Source organism: Cyprinus carpio, chromosome A16 (assembly GCF_018340385.1).
Source record: "Cyprinus carpio isolate SPL01 chromosome A16, ASM1834038v1, whole genome shotgun sequence".
Classification (NCBI taxonomy): domain Eukaryota; kingdom Metazoa; phylum Chordata; class Actinopteri; order Cypriniformes; family Cyprinidae; genus Cyprinus; species Cyprinus carpio.
Genome location: NC_056587.1, coordinates 1,947,758 through 1,972,240, shown reverse-complemented (window position 1 = coordinate 1,972,240; position 24,483 = coordinate 1,947,758). Strand labels below are relative to the sequence as shown.

The window sequence follows — 24,483 nt, the reverse complement described above, 5'->3', positions numbered from 1 at the left end:
TTGTTTTTATTTATTTAATGATGCCACTAAGGGGGAATAAGTGGGCGGAGGGGTGGGGAGAGTTACCCATGGGAATTATAAATTATTTATTTATAATTTTAATTCATTTTAAAATGTATTATTATTATTATTATTATTATTATTATTATTATTATTATTATTATTATTATTATTCATGTTTAATTTACATTTTATAAATTCATATTATGAGGGTTTCCCTCCGGCTGTTTCACAAGCAGCAGGTTATATCGCAGCACTGCACTCTGATTTATGCCTGCTGGATGTTGTATTGCTCTCTGATGACTGATTGCTGCCTTATCCTTTCTTCCTTGTAATACCTTTCCTTAGAATTGGGATGGTTATGTAATCCTGCAGAAAACTGCACTGTAAAAAAAAATTCCATAAAAAAAAAAAACAGATAATGTACTGGCAGAAAATTATCAGGACATTTTCTGTCAAATTTACAGACATTACCTTCAACATTAAAATGGAAAATTCTGTAGATTTACATTTTCTTCTGTAAGCAACAGAAATTTCTAAAACAAATGATAAAATAGGCCTATCTTGAGTAGAAAATAAATATTCTGATGATGACTTTCATACCTTTTATGGACCTTGACACTGTTATTTACTTGGCAGTTTATGGGACAGTCACAGGCCTCCCGGTTTTCATCCAAAATATCTTAAATTGTGTTCCGAAGACGAATGAAGCTTTTACGGGTTTGGAACGACATGGGGTTAAGTGATTAATGACAACATTTTCATTTTGTGGTGGAATATCCCTTTAAATAAATAAAAGTCATAATAGTGCCTTTTTTTCTTGCCAATCACTCTGCCAGCTCCTGTTGAAGGCATAAAGCGCTCTAAACACAGTTGTACCCCACTTCAGATTTAATGTTATCACAGCTGCTTAACATCACCTCAGTATCGTTAAAATGCCATATACTTTACGACACTCTCAGTAACAAATACACTGCATCAACAGCATTTAAAAGTTAATAAACTTCTATCTACAAAAGTGAGCACTGTAACACATACCTCCACATCGAGTAACATTAAGATGTGATGGTTCCGACATTCATTTGCCAAACAAGCCAGGCAGCAACTAAGTTAACGTTACAGTTTGTTACATTTAGCAAAAAAATATTTACAATGGAAGTGTAAGAACGGTACATCAAACCCGAAATCCGACTTTAAAATGAAATTTAGACCGAGGCTATCTCCGTGAATAACGATGCCTGCTCAAGCACTTTTTTTGCACCGATTGTCGACTGAGCTCCTTGTTTCCACAATTCAAAGCGTAATTAAAAAATATGGAAAAACACCTGTAAAAAGAAAATACAGAAAATTCCTTTAAATTATTACAGTATATTGTACTGTATTTTTACAGACTTTTTTTTTTTTACAGTGTACGCTGTTTTGATCCCAGTCATTTACTGCAATGTTGTGTCACATGCAGCGTGTTATGCAAGTTCAGGTGTCAAATTATGCATATGCAATGTTTATTTAGTCATGCCTGGTCTATAATAAATAGCTAACTGTCTCACTTTTATCACATTACCAAAATTTGGGAAACAAATAAAAAATAAATAAATAACATCAATGAGTCACAGAAGTGAAGGATAATTTTAATACAGTGTAAAGACAGTAATAAACAATGCAGAGATGTTAGATGGATGCGTACATGTTTTCAAACACACCGACTGTTGTTGGCTGTCACTTTTGCAGTCAATACAGAAATCTCTCAGGCTGAGTCTGTGGTGTGAAAAACTAGTCAGTATGAATTGTTTGTGTTTAAAATGTACAGTTAACTATATACTATTTAGTACTAAAGGTTTTTTTTTTCTTTTTCCCCTATTCTGTGTTGTGGTTTGGGTCTCTATTCCTCCCATTCTTCCATACTCCCATTCTCACTTTCTCCTCCCCTTTCAAAGTTTTCCCAGCCCTTCACATTATTCTTGACCATTTTCAGCCTCCCTTTTCTTGCTTTTCCATTTAGGCTCTTCAATGGAGCTAAAGCACAAAGGCTCAGCCATGGTTAAGTTCTCACTAAAGAACCCCCCCCCCACTTCAAGGCCTCAGCCATTGTGGCATCGTCCAATTCCTGTCATGCTATTGTGTTTCCATAGGAATGAAGGCCTTCAGCAAACCACATTTACAGGAAGTAACGCTGCAGACTCCATTGCAATTATAAGCAATTTGCATTCTGTCAAAATAATGAGAAATGAGTGATAAAACAAACCCAGACATCATTAATATGTGAATTATGTGACATTGTTAGACTAGGTGGAGTTGCACAAGTGTAGAAGTGTTGTTATCAAACACCGCATGTCTTCACACTCCATTTGTCAAGTTATTGAGTTTAAAAGGGTAAAGTCTATTACCATATTACACTATCATAAACTAAAATGATTCAGCACGTTCCTAAGAAATTTTGTTTAGCTTTTTGCTTTGTGAGGCAAATTATTAATCAGTCTGGTCGAAATTGTTTATGGATGGAAATTTGTACGTAAAATTACCAGGTACAGAATTTATTAATTTATTTATTTATTGTAATTTTGGATAGATGCTTAAACATACAATAATGACATATACGAATGGATGAAAGCTCACAAATATCGAACAAAATAACTATTACATGATTGATCATTTCTAAATGATTACAAGACATTTTATTATTCAAGTTTGATTTTTAATTTTCTAATGGTGGCTTGGTTTCAAATAATAGAAATTACCTAGGACCAGAAGTCTTTGTGGTTTCAGAAGTCACACAGAACACAATGAAATGTTATCATTTCAAATGAAGAAAATTAGCCAACTGTGGTAAATAAATATAATTGAAAATGTAATATAATTAATTATGACCACAGAGAATCAAGCGATCAGTTGATTCAAAATAAATAAGGATTTGTAAACATTTGCATGTCTGTAAATTTTATACATAAATGAAGATTAATACAAATTGATGATGAATATCACATTTAAAATACATATTGAGAACATGTTGTAATAATTGTGTAATAAGTTAAAATTAGTTATATAATTATTTTGATGATGGAGTAATGTGTGTGTGTGTGTGTGTGTGTGTAGGACGGAAAATGTGCTAAATTATTATTATTATTATTTTAAATAGTGCATTTATACAAAAATGTATGTATTTCTGGTGCAGTACACTTACCAAAATTACTCATATTTTGTATTAAAATATGTATTTTTGGTAACAGGCCATTTTATCCTTTGTATTTTAATTTATGGTTCCTGTTGTGTCAGATGTCCTGTTTGCCTTCTCTATGGCGATGTGGAATGTTTTCATAAGGGAACATGCACAGGCTCCGCCCACACAACAGGTGTAGTCAAACACAACTCAGTCACGCCTTGATAGGTTGCCATGGTACGTCAGTGGAAAGTACCATTCTGTCATCTGCAGAAGGGGGGGAGGGACTTTCTTTAAAGTTTTAAGTTAGACTAATCTTAATCTAAATCCTTATGTGATTTCTTACAGTTCTATTCAAAAATGCATGTTGTTCTACAAAAATGTAGTTAGGTTATTTTCTTACTTAAGTGACATATCCCTTGCTTTTACTTATCTAAGTGGTAGCATCCAAGCACTGAGTCTCCTGTGACAGGTGTGTGTCAGTCAGAGACCGTCTATCTGATCTTTGAGATAGAGTTAAATGTCCAGCCCAATGTCACAGTCTCACAGATGGCTGTGGACGTGAGATGGCTGAGCCAGCCTGGGCTTAACTAGCCCAGTGACAGCATGGCATTGACTCTTGATCACTCTAATGAGGAGTACTTTGAGTTTGACTCCTCTTCAGAGATCCTGGAAATTTCTACCTCGTCTTACTTTAGCTCAAACAATGCTGATGATGAGGGTGATGAGGAAGATGTGGAGCCTTATAGCCTGGAGGAAGGTACAGTACCTGTACCCTTTGACATTTTGATCCTTTTAAAAGTCAAAAGTCCTAGTGCTATCAAAGACACGGTACTGTCACAGTAACTCAGTGTATTTCAGCTCATTTTGAAATCTAAACCATCTAAACAGGTTTTTCCATGCTTGGTGATGACATAGGGCATATAAAATGTACACATTGCGTCAGATTCTTCATCTTGTCGGGTTTACTCTTCTTTCTGATCTTATCAATATTTGTGTTTCCTAATATTCGCTGTATTAGAACATCGTTACTGATGTTAGTGCTGAAGGACATCAGGGAGTTACACAGTTCGAGTCATTTAGTTTCAGTGTATTAATCATAAAGTTTTAGGAACAAGTATTAAAATATGATTTAGCTTGTGGCTAATTAAGTTCATGGTATGTTGTTTAGATTTATTATGAATTTGCCCTGTCCCAGAACATTTCTTAATGTTGATCATGTCAACACTGCACAGACAATTCTCATGGTATTACAGCGTGCATGCCAGCACGTACTGCAAGTATGCCATTATATAACAAGAGTAAAACTTCACTATATCAACTACTTTTTTTTTTCTTTTTTTTTGGCCTAGGATTTAGTTTTGAAACCAATTTTCAAAACTATTGACAGTAAATTTCACAAACAATTACAAAGAAATGGAAAGTACCACACTGAATTAAATGTGATATTTTTAAGTAGAAAGAAATAGTGTTTTCTTGTAAAACACTTTCTCTCTCTCTCTTTTTTTACAGTGTAAACTTTGGTGTTGACCACAATAATAATAAAAAAAATAAAAAAAACAAAAAATTCTAATAATAAAAACAATATAGTAACAAATTAACAAAAACAATAAAATAAAAATAATACAGTTGGAGTATAAAAACAAAAGCTAGTAACATCTTAGTTGAAGCCTAGAATATATAATTAATTATTTATAAATATTTTATTTTTAAACTAACACTAAATTTCAGGTATTCTTCTGTGTATTTAATCATGGTTGTTTGTTTGTTTGTTTGCCCTAATTTATATGTGTGGGTAATTTTTCCTCTATTTTATCTTTATCTATGTCATTACATATAGACAGTGTAAAAAATGTCATGTTTAGATTTATATTTATAAATATATATTTATTACCTTATTACAGTGACAGTCACCCCACAGCATCCTTAAGTAGGTATAACACACTCTAATTAACTAAGTTATCAAATGCATTGTATCTTTATAATCAGGTTTATAAAGATATGCAAGTGATTATATTCTAGAACCAGTTAGCTGTGCATTTTAAGGGTTAACATTTACATAATAACATAATCAGTTACATGTGTTAATAATTGTGACACTATTACACTGAAACTTACGTAATTAACTGTTATGTTTCGGTACTGTGAAATGCATTAAAATAAATAGTACCATAACTTATGGGTTATATCTTTCTTGTGTTATAATGCATTATGCTTTTTTAGCAGTGTAGCAATCAATAGGTAGATTATATCTGCAATGATAAATTGAATTGTTTATTTTCAAGCATACTGTATATAAAATAAACAAGCTTTAGAACTCACTAACAATACATGTATAATGCATTATGTATATAGGCTTGATTGAAAGTGCTACTGAAAAGCTGTAAATGTTTATTTCTGTATTTGCACAAGTGAAAACTGACCTTTTGTTGAAGGTTATTTCAGGACCAAGAAATTCACCTTTATTCATGCACTAAACAAGATGTGTGGGAGCTATTAATGCCTGACTGTGTTCTTTGTGTCCAGTTTACAGTGTGGGAATATTTGTCTCTGTGCAGTGGGAGCTGGTTTGATGGCAGGTCGTCGTGTATGGTTGCTCTTAGTTTGTTGTTTGGTCTGGTGTTGAGAGTCATGGTACTGGGATCATTCAAGTGTATGTGTATACATGCTGGTGGACGGAAAAATTTGTTATTGAGTGTGAAGCACCCTGTCCTGGGAACTTAGACCAACAGCTGTTAATAGTATAACTTGGTCTTTAATGAGTGTTTACCCGTGTAAATAAACCTTGCTGAGCAGGTTCATTTATTTGTGATGGCCACTGAACTATGAAAAATACATAATGTGATGTCCTTAAACATGGTGAGAGATATTTGGGGTATATACTGTATGTGTTATATATTCTGTTCAGTGAGGTTTTTTAGATGTCTCTTTAAGATGACATACACAGTCAAACTAAAGTTTTAACACCCTTGCTCATTCTTTACATTGGCAGTTTTTGAATAATAGGAATTGTCTAAATATGTTAAAACATATATAAATACATAAAATATTATTTATATTCCCTATATTGTTTTTATTTTTATTACATAGCTTTAATCAAATTAGCCAACCATTTAAAAAAGCTAGTTTTTATTAATTATAAAACTTTTTTACCTAAATAATTTTTTTTTGAGCAATGATGTATTAAATTGGCAATTACAATGTTACAAAAGATTTCTATTAAAAATAAATGAAAAAATAAATAAATTACATTTTAAATTATGTTAAATAGTTGCTTTAAATTGATATAATATTTCACAATATTGTTTCACAATAACTGTTTTACTGTATTTTTGATCAAATAAATGCAGTCTTGGTGAACAACGACTTCTTTCAAAAAACGTAAAAAAAAAAAAAAAAAAAAAAAAATCTTACCTTCCCCAAAATTTTCAAGAGTAGTGTATATTTTATTGTGAAGTGTTATTATTTATATTTAATAAAAGTAATTTCAAGCATTTAAGCTTAAAGCCTTTAGATCTAATGGTCTTTTAAAATCACAAGAAAACAAATTTAATGATTGTTTCAGTGGTGTTTTTTATTTTATATTTATTCGAGCTAGTATGGAAAGCTTCTGTCATGTAAGACTGCCATTTTTGATGAATTTTTAACATTGTGATTTTTATTATTGATTTTGGTGGTTGAATTATTAAACACTATTGGAGGCTGATCTGTTTAGGACTTTGGTTTGTTCTCAGGAACTATAGTAATTGTTCTTAAATGAGAATAATATCACAGAGCAATGCCATTGCTGTACTTTGAGATGCATTGGGTGGGTTTGTTAAGTTTACTATTCATCCGTATCCTATCAGCCATTGTTGTAGTGTGACTCACAGTTCATAACAAGATCTGCTGATCTAAGTTTAACCTACAGTACAATACAATGAAACCATGCATAAAACTATTGCTCCTAAATAAATATTTTCAACCTTGATCAAATAATAACACTGGAAATGTTCTGCAATATTGCCTGAGTAGAGAAGAATAAAGTATGGAGCTGATGAGTGTTTAAATGAGTCTTGGTTCAGGAATGTTTCTGTGTGGTTTATAGCTGGGTGTTGCAGGCAGGTCAATATCTGGGTGTTGGATTCAGGTGCTGGGTAGAGTCTCTGTTCTCTCTGTAATGACTGTGACGCAGATGGAAATTTCTGCTTTGCATTTGATTCTTTAACACCATACTTGACTCAAATAATTTTTTTTGTGCTGCTTTTGAATAGTTGGAAGCATTATCATGGTCTCTAGTGTCCTTCTCACCAGCAGTACAGCAATAATGTAAATGTTTGTTGTCCTAATGAAAATGAATTTTTTTTTTGAGCATCCTGAGTTTTGGGACAGGACTATGTGTTTGTCAAACCAGTGAAATGCATGCTAATGTAATGAAAAATTAGAGTTTCCATTATGCATATATTTAGTTTATGATTATTTATATTGCTCTGTAAAATAATTAATTTCATGTTTGGACCACATTTGTATGGCATGATCATATTTTTTATCATGCAATATAAAACATTTTCTTATATTGTAAATTTATCTTTAGACCACATCTTTATTGCATGATAATTTTTTTATCACACCATAAAATATTTTATTATATTGTGCTAAAAATGCTTTGCTTCAGACATGTCGGCAGGGAAGGATCTGCTGGTTGTGACTGTAATAATTCCATTGAGTTATTTATAAGCTGTTATATGCTGACTTGTTGATAATGACAGAATATTATGATGGCAATGGTTGTTTTATCACCATTGTGATAAAATAGAAGATTTCCGTGGAGAAGAGATCTATTATAGCAAAGATAAAATTGTGGAAGAAAGTCAGTTAGACCGTGTGATGAATGACCTACACCTAACCCCGCCCCTAAACCTAACCGACACTGGGGTTTAGACAAATCGTATAAAATCGCACAAGTGAGGTCGTACAAATTTCATACGAATTAGCCACCTCGTAAAATACATACGAATTGGTCGTGAGATAGCGTTGGAAAAAACTGTTCTCGCAGATATTATATTAATGAAATTAAAAAAGACCAGTTAAGTGTACTTTCAGAGAGTATATTTATGACTGTTTATGACATATAAAGATGTACTTAAGTCCTACTTAAGTGGGTCGCACTAAAGCAAACTGACGTTCAGCTAACTGCGTTTAATATAAATTTTTAACAATTTTCATTTGCTGAAAACATGCAAAAATGTTATATTCATTTAAAGTATATTATTTTCACAATAAGCAGGTTTTATGTAATCATAATAAGTATATGTTCAAGTTTACTTCTTTTTCACAAGTAATAAATATCCAGATGTGTTCTGAGCATGTAGACACCTCTTATATTACTGTATATACTGGTACTTTTGTGTTTTAAACACAGTGTACCTGTAACCTAGAATTGTTTATTTTGAGTTTGTCATTGAGTATGTCATTTTTCATTTTTATTCCTCTGTTCCCACAGTTCTATGTGCTGATCGAGTGGGCCAGATGACTAAGACATATAATGATATAGATGCTGTGACACGTCTCCTGGAGGAGGTAAGCCGTGGGAAGTGGGAGGATGTGTCATTAAAAAAAAATAGAGTGAAGGATTTTTTTTTTGTTTTTTTGGTGTAAAGCGTGTGCCACGTGTTGTGATGTAGGTCTAACAGTGTACCATAATAGCGAATGTAAAGCTAAACAGAAAACTTATGGGGTCACTTTGTGTTCCTTTATGTGTCAATTCAGAAAGAGCGGGATTTGGAGTTGGCAGCTCGAATTGGCCAGTCTCTGCTAAAAAAGAACAAAACCCTCAGTGAGAGGAACACTGTCCTGGAGGAGCAGGTGGAGCACATTCGAGAAGAGGTAAGAGAAGAAAATTGAAAGGTGAGACAAGCATGTAGGCTAATGCCATCTTTACTTTCTAAATTTAATGCCAACAGTGGTGCCCGAAATTACACACCCTTTAAAGAAGAATGTTTTTAAACAGCATCAAATTAGGGTTGTTTAAGCTTGCAAAAATAGCAGAACCCTTTTTGATACTAAAAAGACCCCTTCTGAAAAGGTTCCTTGAAGAACTGTCCAGTTACACTTTGAAAGTTAAAATTAATGGACATTTTAAGAAGGATATAAAGTACTTGTTGAGAGTGTGTTGACATTCTGTGAAGGTGGAGCTAAATAACTCAAACACAAAGAACCATGTCAGCATAAAAATGGCTCTCAGTATTACTAAGTACAGTATTAATATATGTAAAGAACCGTTAAAGAACATTCTTTTTTTAGCAGCATAAAACATTTAATCTAAAAACATTCTTGTATAAAATGACACATTCTATTTGAGTCTACAGTTATTGTTGCGTGCGTACAGTGAGTGTTTGTATGTGTCCATACAGGTGTCTCAGCTGCGTCACGATCTGTCGATGAAGGAGGAACTCCTGCAGTTCTATACTAGTGCAGCTGAGGAAAGTGATGGAGAGTCTGCTTCTACCACACCGTGAGTCCATGAGTACAATAATAATAGACTCCACACAATTTGAGGTATCATTCATGGATTAATAAATACCTCAAATTGTGTGGAGTTCTATTATTTTTCTATTTTTGCTTGAAAATTGTACAAATCTGTTACTTTCAGTGAGGAGATTTCTATGTACTAAAGGAGGCACATCTGTTCTTGCAGTATTCGCAGAAATGAATCGTCTTTTACGGTCCCGAATTACCTTCCTCTGGATTCACTACAGAAGAAACTCTTTGACCTGGAGGAAGAGAACATCGTCCTGCGATCAGAGGTGAGAGAGTGAGACCTGGCCTTACATCTTTCAGCTGCTCATAAGAATGCTTTGCATAATAATATTCGAAACAGCCTCCAGTCAAACGTATCAGACTTTCAGGTATATCACATTTCCAAGACAAACACAATATGTAACTGCTTCATTCCCAGATAAAGATATTTGCCAGTTATCTGTGCACTTTAGATAAATAAAACTGGGAAATAATAATACAATGATAACTTATAAGCAAATATAAACACACCCACATAGATATGTGGGTAGTTGAAATATAACTTAATACCCTTTAAAAAAAAATAATTTTAAACTTTTTAGATTATATTATGTTTTTGACACTGCAAAACAGTCAGAAGTAAATTCAGTTCGCTTGCACAATCAGGATGTCTCTCTTTCTTGATTTATTGCCTCCCTCACTGTAACTGTAGATCTGCAGTGACGTATGTGGGGCCTCTGACCCCAACAGACAGGTGGAATTGCATGCCTCACTGATATGAAATCTTCATCCACACATACACAAGACCTATTCACAACAAAACATTTTAGAAACTTCAGTAACAACAGATGAATGCAAATCCAAAGACATCACAGTATAACATTTCTCAGTTTATGTGAACTCCATTAAACTGGGTCATGACATGAAAACAACAAGCTTGTGTAACAACTCCATAGCTTTGCCTTTTGCTGCAGATTAAATTCAACCTAGACTGTTTTGTTCTAAAACACGGGTACTAGACAAAACCACTGAAACAAAGAATGAGACTTGTAAAGTGATACCTCCATTGTTTATTCAGATCATTCCTTAACGTGTGTGTGTGTGTGTGTGTGTGTGTGTGTGCGCGTGCGTGTGTTTTTAGGCAAATCACTTGGAGACAGAGACCATCTCGTATGAGGAAAAGGAACAACAGCTTGTAAATGACTGTGTTAAAGAACTCAGTGAGTAGATCCACCTATTTCCCCATAAACGATCATATTCCCTCCCAGTGTAAACTGATATTACATAATCATCCTACACTAGTTACATTCATGTAAGCTATTCATTACCTTATTGGTCCATCATTGTAGTATAACAGTATAGTTATTAATGGCATGAACTGCACATACTGCGGGGCTAATGTATAACTTGTTTTGAATGGGGATTGGGGACTTTCCATGGTTTTTGTTTATCAAGGCTGCGTTTGATACATGAAGTCTATCTCTTCCCCCTTAGGAGATGCTAACATACAGATCTCTACGATCGCGGAGGAGCTGGCTAAGAAAACAGAGGACGCCTCTCGGCAGCAAGAGGAAATTACTCACCTACTCTCTCAGATCGTGGACCTGCAGAAAAAAGCCAAATCTGTGAGTTCTTCTCACTGTGCAGTAGATGTGATTAATACATGGCTCTCTGAAATACTTGTTTCAGACTGGTCAATATAACACAGAATTGGTCAATATAACACAACATGCAATCTTATAAATATAAAAATATATTAAAACTATATTTAAAAACTGCAAGATAAAACCATTTAACACAACCTGCTAAATAGACAGTTACAGGAATACATCACCTGCTATTTATTATTATTATTATTACTGATACATTTTAATAGTAATAATATTAATATTGTTGATAATAATTTTTTTGTATTATTTATTTCACTAGCTTGACTAGTTTTCTTTAGTGTGATATAAGAACCTAAATTAATGCTGCTGTGTTCAATGTTCATTGCTAATAAGAAACGCATTAATGAAGCATAATCATGACAGTTTTTTATTTGGTTCTCATTTAGTTCAGTTTGTTGTGCTGTCAGTTATAGGAAGCAAAGTTCTGCCTGTGTATTCAAGTGTAATGTTTGTTATTTTTCAGTATGCACTAGAAAACGAAGAGCTCACCCAGCACCTGGGAGCTGCTAAGGATGCCCAAAGAGCACTTACAGCAGAGGTAACGTGCACACACACTCAAATGCACCAGCATATTCAAATACTGTAATTCAACTAAAATGCCGCCATGTAACAATTAACCATAAAATTGGTGTGTAAGTTTCAAGTTTCTTTAAGTTTAAGTTTTTCCATAAAATTGGTGTGTATTATCCATTGAATTGTGTTATTTAAATTGAAACAGTGATCTGACTGATTAAATTAATTTTACTACTGTTTTCACCTGCTATCAGTCTCTTCATCTCAGTCTTTATTTGTTTTTTTCTTTCTTTCTGTAGCTAAGGGAGCTGGAGGATAAGTATGCTGAATGTATGGAGATGCTTCGTGAAGCTCAGGAGGAACTGAAGAACTTCAGGAATAAAACGCTGCCTCTAAGTACACCGCGACGATTCCACTCTCTCGGCCTCTTCCCCATGGTGAGAAACAGACAACAAGAAAATTATTATTGTTTTAATATTTTCTTAAAAATGTAAACGTAATAATGTATTTAGGACTGTCACGATTACTCAATTCAATTTGAATACTTGATTATAAAAAATCCTCGATAGAATTTTGCCCGTGTCGAGTAACTGGCTTAATACCGGAAGTGGCACATTTCACTGACAAGAATCTATTAAATGCATTATTATATAGATTTCTAAGGCTGCATGATATATTAAACCCATTTAAAAATCATAATAAAGCATAGTACTTTTGTGAATTCACAAATTCTACAATTCAATTAAATAAATAAATTCGATGCAGGTTTAATATATGCGAACATGTGAGAAGGTTACGTTCTTGCATCTCAGAGCGTCTCCGTTCACAGGAAACGCTACTCCACACAAACTGTTATCGTTTGCATGTGTGGAGCATCTCCGCCCTCTCAGCAGCCTGCCAAGCCGGCGCCACCTCAGCCCCAACCTAAATCTGAGCCTGGGCTTCAGCAGCACCCCCTGGTGACGAAACACTACCAGTCTCCTAAGCGTCAAGGTCCCCGCCCCAGAGTGACATTGGACCCTGAGCCTCAGAGGCTGTCCTGATCCAAATGCAGGAAGAGAGGAACGAGAGGAAGAGGACAGGGTCAGTTCTTACTGAGGCTGGAACTCGCTCTAAGAATTCTCGCACTTGCTCTCCATCCCTCCACTTAACACTGAACGATGGAAGCTTTATTCAAGCTGGATCCGTCCTTTGCATTCAGTGCGCACCCAAGCAAACTCCCGCTGTGATAGGAGACCCACATACTCAGAAGAGCATTTCTTTTTTCCTCATTACCATGAATGTCTGTTCCTTGACTCCGTGCGGTGATCTACCATTCGAGAAACTCAGACCACTTGCCATCCGGCTTCAAGCTTGAAAAGCTATCCTGGATGTGTCAGTTTGGTTTCTAAAAACCATAGAACGAGGCTACTTGCTTCAGTTCGCTTGCAGGCCACCTCCCTTCAGAGGTATCATTCAAACTACGATACGGGACAATGATGCTCACATTCTCCGGTCCAAAGTACAAACACTGCTTGCAAAAGAAGCCGTGGAAATGGTTCCTCTAGTGAACAGCGAGTCAGGCTTTTACAGCTGTTACTTCCTCATTCCCAAGAAAGATGGCAGGCTCAGACCCATTCTCGATTTCAGGCATCTGAACCACTCACTCATGAGCCATCAGTTGTTCAAGATGCTGACTTTGAAACAGATCCTCACGCAAGTATGACCTGAGGACTGGTTTCTGTCAGTGGATCTGAAAGATGCTTACTTTCATATCCAGATAGCCCCATTACAGAACATTTTTGAGATTCGCATTCGAGAGAGTGGCCTATCAATATACAGTCCTGCCATTTGGACTGTCTCAGGCGCCATGCACTTTTACGATGTGCATCAACGTGGCTCTTTCCCATCTGAGACAGCTGGGAATCCGCATCCTGAACTACCTCAGTGATTGGCTGATTTTAGCCAGATCAGAATGGGAACTCTTCACTCACAGGCCGCTGCTGCTCAGCCACCTGGAAGAGAATTCATTTAGCCAAGAGCTTTTTGTTTTCTCAGCCAGTGAGTAGTCTTTCTGGGGGCAGTTATTGATTCTGCCCGGAATGCGGGCATGGATTACATCAGTTGGGACTGACCTCCAGAAGGAAGGTGGTCACGACATATGCCTCCAACTCAGGTTGGGGAGTCCTGTATGAGTTCTCATGGTCAAACTGGGAGCAACGCTTACACCACGTCCTCGAGCTCTTCTCGCTGAGAGCAGTTTATGTGCAAAGCAGAATGAACCAAGGGGTAAACATGCTGTCCAGGGACAATGCATCTCCAGGAGAATGGAGATTACATCCTTAAATGGTCCAAATGATTTGGTCTGTCTTTCGGGAAGGCAGAGATGGACCTCTTCGCCTCAGAAGACAACTTTCACTGCCCAATTTACTTTTTGATACAGCGAGATGCCCTAGCCCATGACTGGCCCAGCGCTCGCCAGTCTGCCACCAGTTGCCCTGCTTCCTCAGGTCATCAGACGAATCAGGGAAGTCAGGTATTCGGTCCTCTTGGTGGCCCCACTCTGGAGGAATCAGATATAGTTCCCCGAGTTGATTAAGCTGCTATCAGCAGCCCCTTGGCCGATACAACTGAGGACAGACCGTCTCTCGCAAGCGAAGGGCATGATTTGACATCCCTAGCCAGAGCTGTGGAACCAATTACTCAATTACCAAAATAATCGTTAGTGACAGCCCTAAATGTATTATTAATTTGTGAATTATTTATCATTAAATTAATATCTATCTATCTATCTATCTATCTATCTATCTATCTATCTGTCTATCTATCTATCCGCATAACCATCTATATATATATATATATATATATATATATATAATTGTGTGTGTGTGTGTAGAGCGAGAGAGAGAGAGTTATAAGAGGACAACAATTCTGAATTAAATATTCTGATAAGGTCGTGTGATATCAGCTGTAGTATATTACTGTTTTAAAGCATTTGTTGTTATTTAGTGTGTGCTACAGTAAGCAGTACACTAGTATGCTATTGTATATATACACTAGTATTGTTATTCCCCTGGCTAATGGTGTGTTTTGCTTTGTGTGTAACAGGACTCTTTAGCTGCTGAAATTGAAGGCACCATGAGAAAAGAGATTCATATGTCTGATCCAGACGTAGAGGAACAAAGGTGTGTTAGTGTTTCAGAGCAATATAAATATATATTCTAATCTCTGTTACAAGGCATTGTATGTTTAAAATATTTTCATACTATATTTTCATCAGTTTAGCTTACTGGTTAAAGATCTGAGCGGATAATCGAATGGTTGTAGGTCCAAATTGTCTAATGATGGCATTGTAATCCATCTGAACTGCTTAAGGAGAGTAAGGAGAGAGAGAAAAAAAAACCTCAGAATGCTTCGCATGAACCTCTGGACATTCTTGTCTTCTCTTTTTGTTCAGGTTGCACCCTAAACGTGTCTTTGAGACAGTGCGTAACATCAACCAGACTGTTCGGCAGCGCTCCATGGGCCCGTCCCCCTTGAACATCCCAGGGTCCAATCAGACATCCTGTACGAATTCCAGGCGTTCTAGTTGTTTGAGCACACCCCGTTCTAGCATGTATGGAGGGGACGGTGTTGAAATGGACAACCGCACTAACAGTATGCTGATGGAAACCCAGTCACATCAGGATGGGTAAGAGCATCAAACGTGGTTTTAAACCATAAATATTTCAGCAGTATGATAGAAATGTTGTGTATTTTCTTAACTATAGTTTGGGGACAATTTTTTTCTGTTTGAGGACCTCCAGGGACATCATTTGGAAAAATGACTTGATTACAATTAATTAAATTTTTTAAATAAATGATAATAACTGAGCACCAAATAAGTATACTAGATTGATTTCTGAATAATAATGTGTCACTGAAGATTTCCATCAAAGGGATTAAATTATTTATAAAATGTATTATAGCAGTTTTTGTTTTTGCACTATTCCTGTTTTATTTATTTATTTATTTATGAACAAATATATTCACCCTTGGTGAGCATAAAAGACTTTCAAAAACATTAAACAGTCTTTAAATTATATAGATATACTGTAGTTTTAAAGAAAAAACTTTGTTTAGTTTAATCTGTAGTAACTATAACTACTTTATTGATTATTGTATATAACTATATATATTGATTATTGATTTGTCTTTAAAAACTCCATATCCATTTTTCTGAACTTGTAGATTGACTTTAGTGTAACTAGTGTTCTATTTATTTATATAAAAAAATAATAATAGAGAGAGAGAATATTAGCCTTTTATCATATATTGCATTTATACTGTAACATGAAAGTAATTATCAGCTTACATATTTGCACTGGCAAGAATTATATTGATTTGTTGGTTCTATTTATATTAAAACAATAAAAATTGTTACATTTAGGTATGTGTGGGTGTGTGTGTACTTCATTAGTGGACATTGGACCACACTGTATTGTTTGAATGTTTATCTGTAATATTTGTTCCAGCTCTGATGACTCCAACAGAAAGCCTGGCACACCTGGCACACCCGGCTCTCATGACCTGAAGGCGGCACTGCGTCGTCTTTCCCTTCGACGAGACAACTATATTAGTGAGCGGCGTTTCTTTGAGGAGGAGAGAGAGCGTAAACTCAATGCCCTGGCAGAAGAGAAGAGCGAATTATACGAAGAGAGAGATGGTGGGAGTGGCAGTGAAGACGGCGGCCCCCTCACTCTGGCAGACAGCATCATGTCTCTGGGCACCCTGCACTCAGTTTACTCCATCTACAGCACCAGATCCTACCTGCCGGAGAAACTCCAGATCGTCAAGCCTCTGGAAGGTGACCGAGCCAAGTCCAGGCCTTTCAGCCTCTCATTGTTTGATGCTCTTTGGGCATTAATGCACCACAGTGCGGAAGACCTGTCTACACAACACTCCTTCTATTTCAGACACACACAACCTCGCTGCTGGTTTGAGATTTAGACACGTCACACTATACACACGCTACTGGTCAAAAGTTTGGAATGTAGAAGATGTTTTTTATGTTTTTAAAAGTCTCTTATGCTCACTAATGCTGTGTTTTTAAGAAATGCAATTAAAAACAGTAGTATTATGAAATATTATTAATTCAAAATAACTATTTTCTATTTTAATATATTTTAACATATAATTGATTCCTTTATTTTCAGCAGCCATTACTCAATACGTCACTGAACGTGATCTTTCAGAAATCATTCTTATATGCTGATTTGGTGCGGAAAACATTTGTTATTATTATCAATGTTGAAAATATTTTTTGCTGCTTAATATTTTTGTGGAAACCATGATACACATGCCATTGAAATGTTTGGACTAAGTAAAATTAAAAAAAAAAAAGAAGAAGAAAGGAAAAAAATACTTATATTAAGCAATAATGCTTTAAATTTATAAAAATGCTTTAAATTTATAAATGCATTTATAAATAAATTTATAATGTTACAAAAGATTTTTATTGTAATCAAAAACACTTCTAAATTATAATCAAATTTCACAATATGACACACATACCACAAATGTTTTTATTGTTTATTTGTTGCATATAACTGATCATATAAATGCACTCTGGCTGAGCGTAAGAGACTTTTTAAAAACATAAAAACTGTAGTTATTCCAATTTTGTGTATATGTATATGTATGTATATGTATGTGTGCGTGTGTGTATGTGTATGTGTGTGTATATATATATATATATATATATATATATATATATATATGTATAATATACACACATGCACATATAACAGCATTTGAAAATTAGGATTTAATGTGAGGAGCACAGCCTTATCCATGATGCACTTTATAGTCTATATTTGGGTTTTTTTTTTTGTTGTTGTTATTTTTCATAGCGGTACTAAGGCGTATTTTAAAATGGTGATTTTCATTTACAAAAAAGTAAAAAACATGCTTCTTCAAAGCTTATCTTTCACTTATTGTTTTTTGTGGAGTTTATTATCTTCACGTCAACAACAGGGTCACTGAATTAATTTATCTTTGAATAATAGAGCTGCAACAGATTGTCATGTTCTTTAGTTTTAGATAAGTGTTAACTGTTAACCATTCACAGCCTTATGATTCATAGTCATATCTCTAGCGACCTCTGCTGGTTATAGTTAAAAGATAAACTAGACAGTGTGACAGCCTACCCATTAGTAAAGCTTATTAGGAATTGCAGGAAACTAAAACTCATGTTAACAAATTATCAATGCTCTGATTTCGTTAACATCTTTGAGTATGTTTTAAAAGGTACCAAGAGTATATTTAATAGATTAGCTCCAGAGAAAAGGCTTTCGAGGAATAGTTGGCTCAAGATTTTTTATTCTATCATTCACTCACCTTTATAACATTCCAAACCTGTATGACTTTCTTTCTTCTGCTGAACACAAAAGAGTTTATTTTAAAGAATGCTGGTAACCAATTCATTTTGATTACCACTGATGAAAAAAAGAAAGAAAAGACGGAGCCATTTCTTTTCAAAATATCTTCTTTTCAACAGAAAACTCATGCAGGTTTGGAACAATATGAATTTTCATTTTTTTGGGTGAACTATACATTGCAATATCTGTTTACTCCCTTCGTTTCTGTCAATTTTAAGTTTGTGTGTTTGCATCCTTCTTTTGTTTTCTTATCTTTTCATTTTCTTACCTGTCTGTGTTTAGCTCTCTAATAAACACAATGTTAATTTCTCCCTCCTTCTTTTCTCTTTCTTTGTTTTAGTCTGTCCACAGCCAGAGTCAATGATTATTACAACTTTGGTTATGTACCATGACATTTTTAAGGGCACAGATTGTATTTACAATAAAATGGATTAAGTTAAATTAACTAAAATGATGACCACATGCAAAGGTAATTAAATCCAAGACTACATACTATAATCTGAAATTAACCCCTAATTAAAATTACTCACTTATTAATATTAAATAGTTTAATATGTATTTATGATCATGTTATCAGTTAAATATGTATTTGCTGAACATATGGGCATATGAAATAGAACAGAATAGAAAAGAATAGAATAGAATAGAATAATAAAAACACATACTGAGTAATTTGTTAGATTATAATTGTATCCCTAAAATGCAATGGAATGCAGGCATACCTTACAATACAAAGACTCCCATATATGTTTTAAACATTGAAACTGTCTATCTCAGTAGCCATTTTAGCAACATTTACATTACTGAACAGAAACCCAATATTTAGATCATGTCATGATGCATTCATTCTTTCCTCATTTCTTTCGGAATCCATCAAATGCTAATTTGAAAATGTTTATGTCACACTTGATGCACGTCACCTTGCATTCATGATCACAGTGTGTTCTCAGGTGTTCTGTGGCATTTGCTACATTTTGTTTCTGATCTCTGCTCTCATTTCCTCAAACCATCAGGTTCGGCCACTCTGCACGCATGGCAGCAGCTCGCTCAGCCCCACCTGGGTGGCATCCTGGATACGCGGCCGGGCGTCGTGACCAAGGGCTTTCGACCACTGGAGCTGGACCTGGAAGAGGTGTACCAATTCACTGACCTGGAGGAAGATGAACCAGGACAGCAATCCCAATCTGCCATCTCTACCTCTTGCCTGGGCTCTCTGCCTTGTTCACCTGCTTTCCGACGACCTCGTGCCAACAATCCTGATAACCAGAAAGAGCAGCTCAGTGAAAATGGAGGGACCCCTGGAGTGATGTCAGACCGAATGGAGGCTGTAGAGGAGGAGGTCTTATCTGGTGAGGGACCCTCGTAACCCCACTTACCCTCCGGACAGTTTTAGGGGGAGGGAACATAAAGCCTCACTATAAAACGGACAATACCCTATTGGAGTACCCATAAGCCCCAGTTGTATTGTGCCTGTGAGGGTCTAGGACAAGCTGGTTCTCTCCTTGTTCAGCTGCAGGCACACACCCACTGCACATCATCCACTCACCCTGAAGACAGCTGCCATATTCTTTTGAGTATAGTCATTTTTTAACATTTTACTGTCATTCTGCCTGTCAGTCATCTCTCTGGCTCCTCGTACTGAAAAAAATGAGAATTGAGTCTTTGGAAATTCTGTAATATATGTTGACAAATACTTTAAATATTAATAAATAAAAATAAAATAATAATAAATATTTATAAATGATATTTTTGTATCTAAACTGAAGTGTTTTGTACAGAGCCCCGCACATGGCATGCAGGAAAAAATAGTAGGCTAAATCATGTGCACGATTTACTATTTCGTTCCCTCGATTTATAAATTTGTGCACACAATTTACTAATTTGTTCCCTTGATTTGCTAAATCTTGCACACGATTTATAAATCGAGAGAACGAATTAGTAAATTGTGTGCATGATTTAGCAAATCGAGGGAACGAATTAGTAAATCATGCGCACAATTTATTTATTTTTTCTTGCATTTCATGTGCGGAGCTCCGTAGTTTTGCAATTTAATTTTAATTTAATGAATTACTAAATAGAGTTTAGTAATATAATTCAATAACATAATATAATTTTATAATTATATTTCTATACCCCTTACATATAAAACTATACTAATATACTGCATGTATTGTGTCTGGGCAATCTGAATTATCCTAAAATATGCTTAATTTATATTTATTCATATATATACAGTATATACATTTTTTTTCCAAACCCATAGTCTTTACAGACTTTCATTCATTGATATTATATAAAATTGGTAGATCTACTCTAAAATATGAATATTTACAAATATGAGTGTGATGATAAGTGATATTTAGTATTAGCTTTTAGACTCAATTCTCATTTTCAGCACTAGTTAATTTTCTAAAGACTCCTCTCAATCTCTCTCCTTTTCGTCATTACCAGAGTACCCTGGGCGAAAAAAAAACACATTTATTTACTAACTCTCTCCACACACTTGTCCCCTGATAAATCTGTATGTGAGCACAGAGTGTGATGTTTGAAACTAAACTGTACAACACACATACACATACCTGGATGCATTTAACATACATCATCACACACTCCCAACAGGAGCCCTAGCATGTAACTAGCATCCAGCTGGAGTTCTGAGTGCGTTCAAAGGATAATGTTACAGAGTTCTATTAAAAACGTGGAGGTGTGAGCCACAGTCATGTGAGTGAACAGACTCTAACGTCACTGAAAAGAGGTCACCACATGTACACAAACGCACTCCACATGCTTTCAAATTCAGGCTTGTCAACTAGTACACAAACACCACATTTTAGAGTTTATACAATGCTCACATACTTTCTGTAAATATCAGACGGCTTGAGTACACTTGTAAATAACTAAGATCATACAGACAATTGTTATGATTGATTTTTGCTTTTATTTTAATTTTGTTTTTGTTCATTTTTGTTTGGTTTGGTTTGGGGTGAACTATCCCTTTAATGACAATTGACAACTTTCTGCAGAGAATTATTGAAACTGTATATAATATGTTCTAGCTTGTCTATAATAATCAAATTCATCATTTGATCTTCCTTCTTTCCCACTGTTCTCTCCTGCTGTGTGAAGCTATTTAAAACTGCATCAGGATGAATCATACAATTTCAGCTTTATGATTTGTATGTTAATTTAAAGATTCCAAATCTGCAGTCACATTTTTAAATACAATAATATAGTGCATTATGCCACAGTATATTGCATTAGTTCTCCTCAGATCCCGAAGCAGTTTTAACTTCCTCTGTGAGTTCCTAAGCATGTTTACTGATGTTTGTCTCTGCTCTCTTGCTCTCTCCAGTTCATTTCCCTGGTAAATGTATGTCTCACACCAGCTCCACATACACCTTCACCACCTGCAGGATCCTGCACCCTACAGATGAACTAACCAGAGTCACACCCAGGTAAAAACTGTGTGGTGTTTTCATGATACTGTCTTAAAAACTTGTTAGTATACATTATTTTATGGCTCATATCAGACATTTTGGCTAGCACACAGTCAGAAATATGTGCAAAAAACTTTACCTTTAGGATTAAAGCTTGTCCCTGGAGCAGTACCCTTATACTGTATATATCCCTAAAAGATACTATTATGAACCTTTTGGGGGTAAATAAGGTACAGTGTTGTCCCTTTGATGGTACTGCCTCAAGATGTTGTACACTTAAAGGTACAATTTTTAGTGGGATTGTAGGTGAAAAATAAGGGGAAAAAAACAATGATCAGGCAAAATTTGAGCAAGAAATCTAGTCCTTTATGAAATTTGGGGGCTTCCAAATGAGGCCACATAAAAATAACAAAGCAGGGAGAAGCAACCTTTGGAACCATGATACAACAAATGGGACACCCTATGGTTTATTGTACAATCTTAAATCTGTATTAAGGGTTCCAGACAAATAGCTTGTCTCTATAGCAACCATACTGTACAGCTTTGTAACTTGCTCTCTGCAGGTCATATGACGAGGATGATGAGGAGGCTCTCTATCATGTAGTTCTGGTGGCGGGCTTAGAGCAGACTCACTGAGCAGAGCCCCCTGGGGGTGAGGAGGAATAGCATGGCTAGCCTAGTACTGATTAAACCTTGTGTCATGGGAGTGTGCTATTCTAACTCTAATAAACACATACAGTACCACTCTAATGTTCTAACTGGATGTATTGTAAGAATGTTTCTCAACCTAACACCAGAACCCTTTTGTGGGAGACTTTAAGCATTATGATAGAACCAATTTAAGTTTAAATAACACAAACTGTGTATGAATCTATGATTATGTCTGTGGGTGTATTGTAAATTATTATATAGCAGAGTGCATGAAAGAACAGAATGATAACAGAGCCATGATGTCTAATCAAACAACGTAACAATATATAAATACCGTGAGGTTTGATGTCAACAGGCTGTTAATCTATAATCAAAAGAATTTGTATCCAAAATGATAATGTATGAATGTCATTGAATTTAATATATTAGCTTAATTTTTTAAAATTTTAAAATAGAACAATGGCATTCCTGTAGGTCAAACAGGTGCTAACAATGTCAAGGTCGTGGGTTTGATTTGAGGTAATTGCATGAAATGAAAAAAAATTTTTTTATATATATATATATATATATATATATATATATATATATATATATATATATATATATATATATATATATATATATATATATATATATAATGTAATTCAAGTCACTTGTTATGTATTTGTAAAAAAAAAAAAAAAAAGAAAAATTATAACTTCCTTGCATTTGGATTTAATTACTCACCGCACTTTTGTAATATTTCAGTTAATTTAATTGTATTCACAAAGTTATCAATGCACAGTTTGCCATGTGGCTTATATAACTTGCTAAGTCAAACTAATGTAGTGTTTATTTTTCAGTCTTTTGTCGGGTCCATCCTTGGCTTCCTGTGTGATGTCCAACAGCAGTCTTTGCTCAACCCCTGTGTCCACCCCCTGCACACCTCGTCGCCTCAGTCTGGCGGAGAGTTTCACCAACCTCCGCGACTCAACCAAGACCACCAGTACCTCTCTGGGACTAGTGCGCCTCCTACAGGAGAGAGGTATATCTGCTGCTGTCTATAACCCTCTCAGTTGGGACCGGGTGGATCGAGCCCCTCTACCAGACCCCTGTTCATCACACACTACCTCCCCCATGCACACTGGACCGGACATGCTCCCCTCCACCCCTCCAAACTCCCCCAGCAAAACCAAACCCACCAGTCCTGTGTTCCCTGTAGACTACAGCCCATCAGACCCTCCCTACGAAACCTTCCTGGCTTCACGGCCAGCCAGCTCGATTCTGAAGGAAGTGCGGGAGGCGGACGAAAGGGCTCGGACAGACACACAGTGTCAGACTGAAGTCAGTGTGCAGAACTTGAGACTGGTGGACAAGGTGAAGAAGTTTAGCCTGGCTCCCAGAACTTTGACCCCAGGGATGGGAAGGTCGGGATTGCCATTTGGGGCCCATGCTGTTTTAACTTCCCCTATGGGGGGACTGCCAGTTCTGAACTCCGGGATGAGAAGAAACCGTAGTTACCCAGCTATGGTTGGGGCTAGTATGGCTATGAAGGGCCCGGGGCCTCCCACTGAGGACATGATGTTGGCCCCTGGGCCACCCAGACAAACTAGTCTCCATGAAAAGTGAATGTTGCCTCTCTGTCGTCCCCTTTTGCCTTTTGTTTATTTGTAATTTGCATTGATACAATATATCATCCCTGTGACAACTCGAGTGCCTGTTATAAAGATGATATTTGTATAGATTATTTTGTTATAACAGTTGCTATAACAACCTATTTTGTCTATTTCTCTGTCCATCTGACCAACATATACAGATAAATTCATTCAGCATTGTCACATATCTTTGTATATTCCAAACTTTTGTCATTGTGTGAAAAAAAAAGGAATTTGCACTTGCTAGCTGTGAGAAAATGTAGCATATGAACAGAACAGAAAATTCATGCGCCAAAATTACTTTTGATTTAAGCACTTTTTGAATTTAAAATCTACTCAAGGATAAGCAAGAAAGTGTCTCTTTTGTTGTTGTTTATCTGGTCTTCCATTGTAACATTTAAAAATTGGTTCATTTCGTGATGCTAGCAAGAGCACTGATAGCACCTTAATGCTAATGGTAGCCTAGACAATGAAGTTATGTCACCTATTACTGATTTTTAGGTCAGAATTTACTTTTTAATGGCCATG

The 24,483-nt window shown here is 35.6% G+C and overlaps 1 protein-coding gene across 5 annotated transcripts in view; it reads left to right on the top strand.

Annotated features, from left to right (window-relative positions):
• The window catches only part of trak1a (trafficking protein, kinesin binding 1a), a 43,973-nt gene extending 19,835 nt beyond the window's left edge, over positions 1-24,138 (top strand). For 3 of the 5 annotated variants that reach the window (XM_042771995.1, XM_019117866.2, XM_019117868.2), the window contains 14 exons: positions 8,637-8,713; positions 8,903-9,019; positions 9,547-9,647; positions 9,831-9,939; positions 10,794-10,872; positions 11,147-11,277; positions 11,786-11,860; positions 12,135-12,272; positions 14,923-14,999; positions 15,272-15,505; positions 16,329-16,660; positions 19,247-19,582; positions 21,586-21,688; positions 23,164-24,138. In XM_042771995.1, coding sequence (XP_042627929.1) covers positions 8,663-8,713; positions 8,903-9,019; positions 9,547-9,647; positions 9,831-9,939; positions 10,794-10,872; positions 11,147-11,277; positions 11,786-11,860; positions 12,135-12,272; positions 14,923-14,999; positions 15,272-15,505; positions 16,329-16,660; positions 19,247-19,582; positions 21,586-21,688; positions 23,164-23,929 — 2,649 coding nt within the window. In that variant the 5' untranslated portion in view covers positions 8,637-8,662 and the 3' untranslated portion in view covers positions 23,930-24,138. Of the gene's footprint in view, positions 1-3,157; positions 3,915-8,636; positions 8,714-8,902; positions 9,020-9,546; positions 9,648-9,830; positions 9,940-10,793; positions 10,873-11,146; positions 11,278-11,785; positions 11,861-12,134; positions 12,273-14,922; positions 15,000-15,271; positions 15,506-16,328; positions 16,661-19,246; positions 19,583-21,585; positions 21,689-22,233; positions 22,841-23,163 lie in introns of those variants that run through there. The other 2 variants (XM_019117867.2, XM_042771996.1) reach the window with 2 other exon arrangements.
• The last annotated feature ends 345 nt before the right edge of the window (positions 24,139-24,483 follow it).